At 36.7% G+C, this 13,467-nt stretch overlaps 1 protein-coding gene across 3 annotated transcripts; it reads right to left on the bottom strand.

Moving 5' to 3' along the window:
- Window positions 1-3: 3 nt before the first annotated feature.
- Window positions 4-13,406, bottom strand: LOC145467645 (CXXC motif containing zinc binding protein-like). Of its 3 annotated transcripts, XM_081451223.1 has the most exons (9): window positions 11,741-13,406; window positions 11,377-11,403; window positions 11,157-11,240; window positions 10,293-10,349; window positions 9,352-9,433; window positions 8,397-8,428; window positions 7,810-7,887; window positions 3,226-3,291; window positions 4-3,048 (listed from the first exon to the last, which is right to left on the bottom strand). In XM_081451223.1, the coding sequence occupies exons 1-9, from the start codon at window positions 11,771-11,773 to the stop codon at window positions 2,971-2,973; spliced, it is 537 nt and encodes a 178-aa protein (XP_081307349.1). In that variant the 5' UTR covers window positions 11,774-13,406; the 3' UTR covers window positions 4-2,970. The 3 variants fall into 3 exon arrangements, with proteins under 3 accessions (XP_081307349.1, XP_081307352.1, XP_081307351.1); XM_081451226.1 differs by lacking the exon at window positions 3,226-3,291; XM_081451225.1 differs by lacking the exon at window positions 11,377-11,403.
- Window positions 13,407-13,467: the final 61 nt, after the last annotated feature.

Below are 13,467 nucleotides of genomic sequence, written 5' to 3'. Positions count from 1 at the left end.
AACTATCAGTTGATAGACATCGAGAGCAAATAATCTTATTGTTCAGTAGAATTTCAAATAGTGATTTCCAATAATTTGTCTTCATATAAGTAGTGCTAAATTTAGTTTTTTCGTAAAACCATGCACAGGCTAAATTCATTTTAAACTTGGAGAATGAAACTCTTTGGTTCTTTCAACAAATTATTTTAATGTTTCATAGTTGCTTAGCTAAGCCTATTAGATTGCAGTATTTGCAGTAGAATACAAGTCAGCATCTACTAAAAGGATTTTTAACCCTCTTGACAGTCACACAACACCCATTCTGAAAGTAATTTATCTTTATCAGGTTTAATTTCACCTTTTAATGGTGCAAATCAAATTACTGTTACACTGGCAGATTATCCAAATTCTGTCTAGCTTGTCTACAGGTTCCTTAGAAGGAGGTACAAAGGCACAAAAAACTCCTTCCTCCACAGTTCTTGTGGCCTCACTATGGACTTTGTTCACTGTCCTGACACAACATTCTTGCACAAGACTGCTCTCAGTCAACAGTACACAATTTAAATCAGTTTTGCATGGTTACGCAACAAAACTAACAGTAGCTTGTGTTGCTGGTTACCATGTGTGTAATCCATAGCATCACTTCTTGGATTTTGCATTTTTACCCAAGAGTTCAAACTACTTAAACAGCATAATAGGGCAAATTCACTCCTCAAACATCCAAACACTTTATCATGAGTACCTTTTAGTGTGTTTTAAAAGGCCATATTTGGTATTTTCAGTATTGAACTGGAACTACAATGGGCGACAAAAGTAGCTGAGGCACTTCAGGAAACCACGCTTTTCGATACTTAAGCACTTGTTCTATTTTATTTGCATCTAGTGTTAATTCTCTGATACCCCAGCCCCCCCCCCCCCCCCCAATTCAATGTTGTGTAGGCGTTGTGGTTTGTGGAGTCTAAGAAAAAGGAAGTTCAACATTGTTTGGGGGGAAGGTGAATGTGTCCAAGATGCTCGAAAATTGAATTTAACTGCCAAGTGTCTCAACACTTCTGTCGCCCATTGTCTTCAACAGTAAACTTGTTTTTTTCTACAATAACTGGTGTAGTACTCAATTGAAATGTCTGCCATTGCTTTATTCTGGGATTTGGGTTCTTTTCATGGGAAAATTATGGCAAGCTTAGTCAGTACAAAATTTAAGGAAGAAAATTATCAACTTTTCTGGAAGTTTAATCTTGCGTGACATGCGTGCGTGACACTGCCAATTTAGGGTGTGGGTTATCTCCACCTTATTTCTCTCCGAAAAAGGAATGAGATAATAAAGTAATTGTTGAATTACAAACTACCAGTGGTACTCCCAAAGCAGGCTATCTTGGAGTAATTCAAATGACTGCTGTACGAGAAAATCAATGGATAACTGCGGTCAACCACAGGTAACCACGAATTGACTAAGCAATATTAAGAGTATCCTTTTAACCATCATTTGGTTACCTATGGTGGTTACTCGTGGTTACTGGTGGAAAAAACTGCATTTATCTGCATTAAACAATCGTTATTCCAAGCTGAACTGAAAATGGAAGCACAAACTTTGTACAATAGCAATTAAATTGAAACACTGTTATAAAAGTAACTTTAAGGCTCAGAAGGCATGTTTTTATCAGTTTTAGCGACGACAGTTTACCATGTGTAATGACATCATTTTTATATCACACTTAAGTGTTTGAAGCACTCTGTTCAGCAGACAAAATTACAAAAGATAACTTGTTTTATCATGCTTTTGAACTTTGTGTCATGGGGTCTCAATGTGTTATCAATAGTAAAGCATTAAAAATAGAATAAATTAATTAACTTTTCTATACAAATGGTTTACCAATGGGAAACCTTTGGAAATTTGCCCAGTAAAAGTTGAAAAGCACTTAAACCATCGGTTAATATCAAATTTTATGTGATCAGTACAATGTCATTATTAAAACAATATGCACACCTTACTGTGACGTCATCTTGAGGTCATCTGTGATGGTAAACCATTGTATTGAGGTCAGACAGAGAGATTTTAGCCAAAGAATGGTATAATTTCTGTTTTTTCGCCAAAATATGACAACTGAATAGGGAAAAGCTTGTAGCTATCGTGTCATAGTGAGGATTGCGTTGAATGAAAGTGATAAAGACACTCTTTGAATGCTTTAAAAGTGAAAAAGTAGCGATAAACACCACCTTGAGGGTTAAATATGGATCAATTTTGAAACGGGATAGACCAGGTTTTGTCTCTGTATCTATATTTTGGTGAGAAAAAAACACTTGTCACTTTTTCTTTAGTCACAAATCACTCTGAACCACGTATTTAGTCGCTTTTGTAAAAATTAACTTGCTAGAGCTTGGATATATAACTGAAATCACCACAATTTACATAAATATACTCCAGACAATGGGAGACAAAAGTAGTTGAGACACTTTTAGGAAATAACACTTTTCGATATTTAAGCACTTGTTCCATTACATTTGTGTTAAATGTTAATTCTCTGGTTCCCCCAATGTTGTGCAGGCGCTGTGGTCTGTGCAGTCTACGAAATAGAAAGTTCAACATTGTCTGGGGGGGGGGGGGGGGTGAAAATGTGTCCAAGACACTTGAAAATCAAGTTTAACTGCCAAGTGTCTCAACACTTGTGTCGCCCATTGTAGCTTGTAATGGAGGCTTATGCCAGGGAATATCATTAAAAAGAGATTATTTTCATTTGTATTTGGAAAGATTCCTCACATTGGCCTCAGTTCCAGGCTACCCGTTAGTTGCAGCCCAATACTGACAATGCAAATATCAGGTTTATTATACACTTGCTAATGATAATTAATTTATTTACTTTTTTAAATTTATAATCTTGTCTAGTACTCTCATGGGAATGACAAACCACTCCAATCACCTCAGGAGTATTGGTTTGGACAATGTCCTCACAGCTATGATAATAAGTTAGTTTATTCTCAATGACTGGCTAGTCACTACAGCTTTAGAAACTGATGAGTAACCTCATAGATTCCAACAGCCTCTGAAGCTTTCTCATCATAATCAGACCAGTCCTGCAGTAGAAAATGTACATTAAATTAGCTAGGTTGCCTTGGGAACGGTTTTCCTTAACTGGAAACTCTTGAAACAACTAATAGTGTTGAAACAAATGACCAGGGGAAAACTGGAATTGCTTTTGTTCAGGATATTTTGGTCTGTTCTTTTTGATGACTTAGATGCTGATCTATTACCTTCTCTGTTAAATTCACTTCCAAGAACTTTGATCCAGAATCAACACCTTCAGCCACAAATCCACCCTGAGCACAAGACATTGAAAACACACTTAAATGAGATACCTGAGAAATTCTGTGCTGTATTTACACACCAAACAACAAGCCTGAAGAGGCTTATAACCAGGCAGTGCAAGATTAAATTCTTTATGCTTAGAAATTTAACTGCTTTGTCGCTTCAAAAAAGAAAGATTTTCTGTTTCCCAGTGTGATATCAGATTATTTGCATTAGAGTGAAACCTGTATTAAGTGGACCCCATATTAAGCAGACACCCTCTATTCAGCAGATACCACCTTGAGTCCCTAAATTTTCTTCCTACATTTACTGTAAAATAAACCTGCATTCAGCCGACACCTCTGTTAAAGCATACGCGGACACTTCACGGGCATTTTACCTCTAAAAGTTCAGCCTAGACTCGTTTAGCATTGTTCAACAATGTTGTTTGAAAGCTAAGTGATTATTCTAGATTGATGCATTGACTGACTGGACATTGTGCAGAATGAAGCTTCACTCTGTTGTTACTATTTATCAAAATTAGCATTTTCTACTTATTTTACATTTAGCTTCCATCACTTTGTACTTGGATTAACTGAGGATGACAGAAGTTTCTGTCGAAACGTTTTTTATAAACTCCAACGTTTTGTTGTTTTCTTAAAATTCTTGACTTGTCTGCTACTATCAAGACCCTTTTTAACTTTTATATGAATGTTCAGCGAAACATGACATATACAGCCGACATATACTATTGCATAACGACCGAGTTTGAATACAGGAAGAGTGATAATGACAGTCATTGGCTGTCGACAATCGATGCTGACTACCCCCATCGGGCTTATTATAGCTACCCGACGTACTATGCAAACCACAGAAACTATGGGAACCTCCAAATAAATGTTTCGTACCGAAGGCACTATGGACTGAATTGCATAGCGAGTGAACTGACGTGGAACTTCAACATCTCTTCTTTGATTCTAGGGAGGAATTGAGTTGGCAGGGTTGTTTTCAGTGGATTTATTTGCTTTGAGTGGCAGGCACTCCAGAAATCAGTGTACGGCCTTGTCTTTCATTTAGCAAAGAAATGTTGAGTGGTTTTCCTTATGGTAGAACCCAACATGTACGAGGCATGCCTTCTAGCATCGTTAGTTTTATATACTATGTTTCCACATGGTTTTTTATGTCATGTGATGTCAGGTAGCACCACTTGCCCCTTTTTAGTGCAAAAGTGAAATGTACCTTTTAGAATTACTCACAGGTAGGCTTTTGTACATTATGCTAGATTTTTACAAGCATTTTAGTGCAACAAAAGCATTAAGCATTATTCGAGAATTTTAGTGGCATTTTCCCGGAAAATTAATATTGTTTTCCACAGAAAATAGAAATAAAAATTATTTTTTATGAGAAAATGAAGACTTAACCTCTTCACTAACATATCACTGAGAGGGGACATTAACAGAACAACAGATCATTTAGAGAATTATCTTTTGGTGTATTAAAACTATAACATCTGCTGTTGTTACAGTGCATTTACTGAAACCGGGGCCACCCAGGCAATGAAAAGCGATCAGATGGCAGAACTGAAACAATAAATTCCAACATTTTCAAATCTGGCCAATCAAATGCCCAGTAAAAAACAATGAAATCTAAACTTGTACGTTGTGATGCTTACACAACTATGGTGTCTGTTAATAAATTGTCAAGCTCAAGCTGTTAGTACTTTCGCATTAAAAAATATTGTGTTACTTTACTTGTTACATTTTACATTTACGAACTTGAAAAACTCACTAGATTGACCATTTTCCGGCTGTGAAGTACAGCCACACAAAATATCTTTTTTTACGGTTGATAAAAGATTTTGACATTTTTTACAAAGTAAATTCTGCTCCTGCTGTCTGTGCATGTTTCTATTTTCACACACCTTTCGGTTGTCCACCACGTAGTTCTCGAAAAAACCATTGCGTTCACTGTCTCAGGAGCTCTACATTTTGGAGTTTGAGCTCCCTTTCTGGGTTATCAGTCTATTGAAATAACATCTTCATGAAAATTCAAACGACTTTTTTTTTTCCACATTGTACTATCGAAGCCTCAGCCTGTAGAATCACCCTAGCAAAAACAAAAGACAAACGCATAGGAACTTCCCCTGGATGGAAAAATCGAAGATATTGCGAACAAAGAATTCAGTTTTGTAGTACGTTAACTCTTCAATTCTCCTGCTTGAAGTTTGCTTTCAGCTCCTTTCAGTTACATTGAAAATAATCCCTTTCCAATTCGTATATTTTGAACCTGCAAAACTGCTCAGAGATCATTTGAAGGATTTCTTTTAAACAGCCGCGACAATATTCACCCAACACACTCTGTTGGCGATATATATTTATGAGTCACACTCTTACACAGCATGTATTTTCCAACCAACCAACAACCCCATAGAGAGTGTAGCATTATTCTTCTTGAATCTGCAAGCATGTGAAACTACAAACGGTTTGAGCTTGGCAATTTATTATTATTATTAAGCATCACAATGAACAAGTTGAAATTTCATTGTCTTGTACTGAACATTTGATTGGCTGGAATTGAAAATGGGACATTTGATTGGCTGGATCTGAAAATGTTGGAATCTATTGTTTCAGTTCTGCCATCTGATTGGTTTTCATTGTCTGGGTGGCTGCGGTTTCAGTAAACGCACTGTAACTTGTTATACTAAGTATACATTTTTGTTAAGCACTCTGAACTGTTAATTGTGTTGAAACGTTAAAATTATTAACATGTTAAAAAAACCTCATGTATGAGCATTAACCCAGCATTTTAGTGACTTTTTTTGGGGGGAAACTGAGCATTTTAGTGGAAAAAAATGGAGCGTAAGGCGGAGCAAAAATTAAGTTCATTTTACAGTTCAAATAAACCTCGTTGTTGATGTTGTTTGAGCATTTTAGTGGGGAAATAAAAGCATAACGTACAAAAGCCTACCACTGGTCGGTTCAACAAATATCATCTGCTGTTTTCAAACTGCAATAGTATGTTGGTCAGGGTTTAAATAAAGAAGGGAAATGTATAGCCTCTCCTTAGTGACTTGTTTATTTCTTGCCTTAATTGTGTCTGTAAGAGAGACCAAAAAGTTCCCGCATTACTGGCTTCAATACTCTGCAAATTGTAAATTAGTGACAAAAGAAACCAGGAAAGTGCTCAAGTATTGCTGCAGACTCCGTGGCACCCAATGAAGGCACAAATTAATTTAATCAGTCTTTGAGGAGACTTGTTTACCGATGCAGGATAATAGAGAGTTTAAGCATGACGTTTATGGCAGACGGCAAACAGCAGAGATTACCTCTGATTTTTTATCCTTTTCTTCTAATCCCTAAATAAATCACACAAAAATAGAAAAATACCTCCTACTATTCACCGCAAATACAAAAATTTTCACTCTGCTGTACAGACAGCTGAAGACAGAGAGCAAAAGTTTCATTTTTGCCGTTTGTCGTAATGTCATGCTTAGTCTCTCTAATATCGGCCAAGTAGTGCTGTTACCTTCAATACTTCTTGTTGAAACGCTTCTCAGTTGTAGCAATTAATATTGTTGTGTATTAAATTTAGTATTATTTTTGAATTGCTTTATTATTAACAAAGGTGGCAACAGAAAAAGAAAGTGGTATTCCGTGACTATCTGATAATTAAATTAGTTCTTGTTCATCAGTGATAAGAAAATATGCATTTTGAGAAAAAACAAAATCATTTCTCTTCCATTTCTTTGTCAGATATTTAACTTTCTTTCATTTATCCCCAAAAACTAGCACATCTTCCGTGTGCTTTCGAGAAAACAAGGGTTTCATGTTACATACCTTTGTGAAGAAAACAAAAGTATCAAGTTACAAAGTTGGCATGAAGAGCTAAATTGTCACGTTTGTTCAACATATTATTGAATTCAAAAAGAACAAAAATCATCATAAAACACCCGAGTAACATTTAAAAGCTGTCGTGACAAACAGTAATTGAACATAATTTTTGGACCTTGAATGAAAACACAACCTTGAAACACACACACTGTTAAAGGGTAAAGCCCTAGCAGACTACCCAGGTAGATACAAACCGGAAGTGAACCGAGCAGGTATGAGTACTTATGGGACTACCGTGCCAGAGCTATCAATTGCACTGTACACTATCTGAGATTGTCTCACTAGTTGACCTTGTTTTGTTCAAGGTTTGATTGGTTCACTGGTTTGTTTGCCTTCTTTGAGATTGGCCAAAGTGATTACTTTGGTTTTTGGTTTTTACAACACTCAGTTGAAACCCACACTCAACATAATTAGTTGTGCAATTTGAAGGCTGTCCAAATGAGAGCATAGGCTAAGTAACTGACAAACGAAAAAAAAAAAAAAAACTGCGAGTAAATGTGCTGCTGGGCTCCAGGCTGTATGAAGGAAAATACTTAGCTCTTACTCTATCTAATACCAAACAATAAAAAACAGTCTACCACTCAGCAGCCTTCCCCCCACCCCCCCACTACTGAAAGGTCACTGTTATGTCATTGTAATAACTATAAAAAAGCTTCCCACCCTTGGGGAGAAGTCAACTGGTTCCAATCCTCTGCAGTCAAATGCTACCATTGTCTTGAACTTGTTGCTATCATCTGCCTGGCAAAAAATAAAATCAGCGATGCGTTGTCTGACTTCAACTTAGTAATCATTCAGGGCCTGACATGTCAAAAAATTGTGGTACAGTACTAGCTTCATACTGATAAAACTTGTCAGTCAACATTAAACAAAACTATCCATAGAAATACTTCTAAGCTGAGCATTAATCATAAGAAAACATTACGTACTAAATTACTAGTGGTTTTCAGAATGGCCCTATGCAAAAATAAAACTAATGTAATAGCAATTTAACTTGGAAATATCTTGGTTCCTTATTGAGGGGTAACAGTATTCACTATAGAAAGTCTGTGTGCAGTAATGTTGCAAATTTGTAGTAATTGTTAGTAGTAGGATTTGAAAGTGAGGTCATCCTGCACTGGCTTGCAGTCACCAATTTTGGGCAGACAGCAGTTCTTAATTGATATTGTTACCATGGCTTTGTAGGTATCTTATTACGTTTGAAAACTGAAAAAATGTAAATATTTAACATAGGTAAGTCTTGTATTTACCTTGTATGCAGTAATACTGTCTTTTATTATATCTGTTAATTGCAATAAGAATTTGCACTGTTTACAAGGGCAAAACTTCGAACTTAATTAATAATAACAGCTAGTCCTTACAAATGCATAACACATTGTCAGGAATGTCTCAATGTGTTTTACAACTTTCAATCACAAGGAAATTATAAACATATAATCATAATAAATTCTTTTGGCAGAAGTTTTCTTACAAAGATGAGGTCTTGTTGCACTCTTTTCATACCTCAACAGAGGTTAGGTAAATCGCTCAACAGTTTTACTGTCAGCAAAGAATTACCCTGGCCCATAGGTGGTTAATTTAGTTTTTTTAGTTCAGCACTGGCAAACAGGTTTAGTCCAGCAGTGTATACTGAAATAGACAATCTTGATTTACAAGCTGAAGCTGATCTAACAGTTTTTGGTTACTGGTGCATGTAAGCATTGAAAAAGCATTATTAACTTGTGTTTATTATTACCCTATAAATCATTATTATTAACTTATGTGATTAAATTCAATTGCTGTAACCATTATAATTTGTACATTGAACAGTCAAGTCATTAGACACCACACAAGTGTCACTCCAAGACATATAGAGGTTACTGGTAACCAAGCATGAGGGCATGATGGTCAGATATTGGCAAAGTTCCTTTTTTAATGTTTAAATGTGCAATGAAAGAATGATGTCAATATCCAGCTAGCTCGACCAAACAAACCTGGTCAATAAAGGATTTATTCTATGGAAAAATAATGCTATCTTCCGGCAGGACACAGCAGGTAATCCCAAGCAGTCAAGATGGCGCCATCTTACCCACTTGTGTAGCCAATCATCTTGCCCACTGATGGAGCTAGCCATACCATAACTAAATGTAGAATTTCATCCTCACAAGCAAATTTTTTCATAAATCAAAAACTCAATTATTTCATAATTACGTATGGTTTTCTTACCCATTGAGTTCTCTCGACCACACAATTTACATTTTGATACAAAGCTTGCACTGCCCCTGCTACCTTTTATTGCCTGACTTTCCTGAATTTAGGAAAAATATTAAATATTACTAAAATTATTATCTACATCAACAACAACTCAGTGAGTTCTTTTACATTTTTTGTGCTTTCTTGGGCTTACTGTTCATGTATTTCACAAGACGAAACAAAATTGAATCAGTCAAACTAGCAGAAATATGGAAAATATTAAGTGTCAGAACAGTTCTTATTAGATTATGAGAGTTATAACCTAAAAGAGGAAGAATCCAAGGAAATTCAATGTCTACTGTAAACTCCAAACTATGAGCTCTTTGTAACTGTGAAAACAGATCATTGTCTTTGTTTGCAATGGGGATTGCTGAATATCAACTTACAGCAAGCAGTGATGGCAAAAAATTCATTGGATTGTCTGATACGTTGCAGATACTTAAAAATCTAAATTTTGCAAAATGAATACTTCCAATGACATGCATGATAAAGAAAGACAGAAAAGAGAAAGAAGCAAACACTGTCATGGCTTAAAAAGTGCACATTTCACAAAACAAAAGCCTAAGGCTCTTGAAATAAGTGCTGCCATAACCAGAGTTATCAAAAACAGCTGGCTGTCACTGAAAATTGCCATCTACTTCCTAATGTTGACCTGCTTCCCTGCAGGGTATTTTGTCTGATTTTTTGAAAAGAGATGACAAAATCTACCGTCTACTCTAACAATGAATCAGCTGTCTACTTCAAACTTTATGATATCCTGACTATAGCTCAGGTTTTCAAAATGAGAGCCACAGTTTTGTTCTGTGCTCAGTGTTAATTTTAAGAGAGGAGCTTACTCAAGTAAATAAGGTATATCCCTTTTCAGAATTCACTAGTTTGAATTGTTTTAAAAAGGAAATGTACCATGGACATACCGATAGACACATATAAACCCAATCCTTAGTACCTTCTCCACAATTCTGACACTGCAACTAAAGAGAAACAGGAAGCAAGTTAAGATGATTTCCACAGAACATTTGAGCAATAACAGCAAAAATAAAGTTACCAAAAGAACCTCATACATGTAGCATGGTAGTGTTTCGAATAAAGATAAGAAGAACTTATTGTGACCTTCTCAAGCTGACTCATGAGAGAAAACTGAACTTGAAGTTAACCACATTTCGATTTAAAACAGACGTTTCGTGTTAGTTGAAAACACAATAACACACACTTTGAGCATTCTTATGAGGTTTGACATTAATGTTTTTGAGAATGGTTGAGAATTTAATAGTGGGGTCATTCAGAGAAATTAATTAAAGTGTGATGTTTTAAATAGTACTAAAAAAGTTACCATGCTGTGAGTAGGTTTTTAGTACCGATAAATAATTTTTGCAGTTATTGCTTGAACTATGGGTGGAATCAGTCTTAATAACTTTCTTTATATGTTGCTTTCTAATAACTGTGGTATAAATATGACATCAAAACACACACACACACACACACACACACACAAACACAAATGTTATTCCTTAATAATTTTCTACCTTTAGTCATTATTGTCCATGTACCTAATCTAAAGTGAATGGCACCAAGTATGGCCAATAACAGATGCCTTGATTACAAAGGATCCGATTGTACAATGACTTGATGTCATTCATTCAGCTTAAGCTTATATGCATGCCTTCAAATTGTCAACTGTGTTTGATGTTTACACCCCACTAAAAACCTTTATATTGAATATACGATTTCCTCTGTACAAGTCTCGCATTCGAATGTTTCATAAGACTGTAACACTTTACCTTCAAGTACCAACGAAAGTCTTCATCATCAGGCCTTACATTGGTTAAATTTTCCAGACTGGCCTTGAATTGTAAGGCGATACGCTATACACAAATTATGATCTTTGATTAGTAGCGTTCAGGCTATGAAACATCTTAACGGGGATATCATTAGCGCACATGGGTCTATCTGAGGAAACAGATTAAGATATACAACGCAAAGCCTTGACTTGGTACTCACCACCATCTTACCACGACAATTCTGCGCCTGCAGGGGAAAGTGGTCAGCAAAAAACGTTCGTGTTATGCGCAAACCTTATGCGTAAAGTGTTTTCAAGATGGCGTACCACAGATTTCTCGCTCGCACGATCATGGTAGAAAATGGAGTAGCATCGGCTTTGAGATCTTTAAATCGTGTGCTTACACAAGAGAACATCACGAGAGACATCCGTCTGAAACGTTACTACGAGAAACCAACCATAAAAAGGCGACGAGTGAAGTATGAAAGTGCCCTGAGGTTGTACAACTCGGAGATGAAGAGGAAAGTGGACTTTCTAATGGAAAAACAAAGAACAGAAACTCCATGGACTTAATGATCCACTTACACTGAAACAAGTGTCTGCTATGATGACAGTCATTATCCTGTAATGCCATTCCGTGCAACAATCAAACTAATCAAGTTATTCCTAGCAGAAAACCATTATGTTTCTTGTTGTTCCTTCACGTTATTCGTTCACGTGCACACTGATGGACAGGTGGGCGGATTACAAACGGAATATCACGTGGCTTCCTTGTTTGAGATGTTGACTTGAGACAACTCTTGGATGATGGATAATGATGTAAATAGACAATGAACGGACATCAGAGGTTCTGTTCTGTATCAAGTTGTAATTATTATTTTTTTATATCAAAAGCATTGGAACTGAATGGGTCAAGGAAATAAAAGCAGACACTAGTTTTAGTTGATACCAACTAGTAAAATTTCTGAAGTTTTAATAAGTGTTATTAAAACAAGTTGTTCAACAATGTTCAATATTGCAGCCATGTTCTTTATTGAAAATAATCCATGCTGTTTCAGTTGGGCTTAATTTCTTTCCATGTCAAGGTTATGTAGCAATATCATCTAATCTATCTATTTTTTTACGATAACTGGAGAAATTTTCGCCTGCTCATTGGCTAATTTTTATTGGCAATAAGCGGACAGACACATGAATTTATAATTTATGCGATGCGTGAATGAGCGAGAGCAGACAATTTGAGAATTTGTTATCGTAAAAAAAACAAATTGACGTTAGTTTTTAATGAGTCTGTCCTGTTATTGACAATGAATTTCTTCACAACATCGTCAAAGTAGTCTGCGGATCCACACGGCTATTGCCTCGTGGATCCACAGCTACTTTGACAGTGTTATGACGAAATTCATGATCAATAAGAGGACAGACACATAAAAAACAGACGTCAATTTGTTAAATTTATTATAAACGTCGTCGTCGTGCTTACGCGGCCACGGGCAATACCGCGAGCCATGATGTGCTCCGCTTTGCGGCTCTTCGGGCCGCTGGAGTTCCGCATTAACATCAGTAACACTAGAGTCACCATTTATGACCGTTTATGTGGACTGAAGGACACCAGATAAAATAAGTAGCCAAGACGATGACTGTCCATCGAGAAGCGTCTTATGCCAGCGGTCTGATAAAGAACTTTAGCAGGTCTTAGCAACACAAGGAAACCATCCTGCAGTTGACCATGACCTCTCAAACTGTAACAGCCGTCTCTCAACAACAGGAAAGAACAATGAAAAAGTTCCCACGACTCATCTGAACAGCCGTTAACGTTACACAACGTGTACATGTGGCTACGAGTCAAATGCGGGTTGATTTGATCGATCGAACGATCGATCATTGATTTATTGACCGTGAGAGTAAATTGTGTTCTATACTGTAAGATGGAAACGGGTGGAGAAACAATATCAGATCAAAATCGGTCGGCAGACTCGCGAACTAAATCGAATATGTATATAGCAAATACTGGAATCTACTCGTACACGGCATCCAAGGACTAAATTTGGGATGGTGTAGTGACGTACCTCTGCATGGGGACGAGATAACCACCACTCTTTGCCCAAACTCGACCAAACCCCTTCGCATAAACCGACACAGGCAATTACCAGTGGCGTGGAAACCAATGAAAAGCTGTTTTGTCATCGCGCCGGCGACTTAGTGAGAAGGGTCTCAGACAAATCTTCCACTATTTTGCGCCGTTTACTCCAGACTGACCCCATTACAAAGCATATGGGAGTCATGGCGATTATCAGAAGACCGTATCAAAGAAG

The sequence above is a fragment of the Orbicella franksi genome, chromosome 14 (genome assembly GCF_964199315.1).
Source record: "Orbicella franksi chromosome 14, jaOrbFran1.1, whole genome shotgun sequence".
NCBI lineage: Eukaryota > Metazoa > Cnidaria > Anthozoa > Scleractinia > Merulinidae > Orbicella > Orbicella franksi.
The sequence above is the reverse complement of the archived record's forward strand: the minus strand, read 5'-3'. Positions and strand labels throughout refer to the sequence as shown.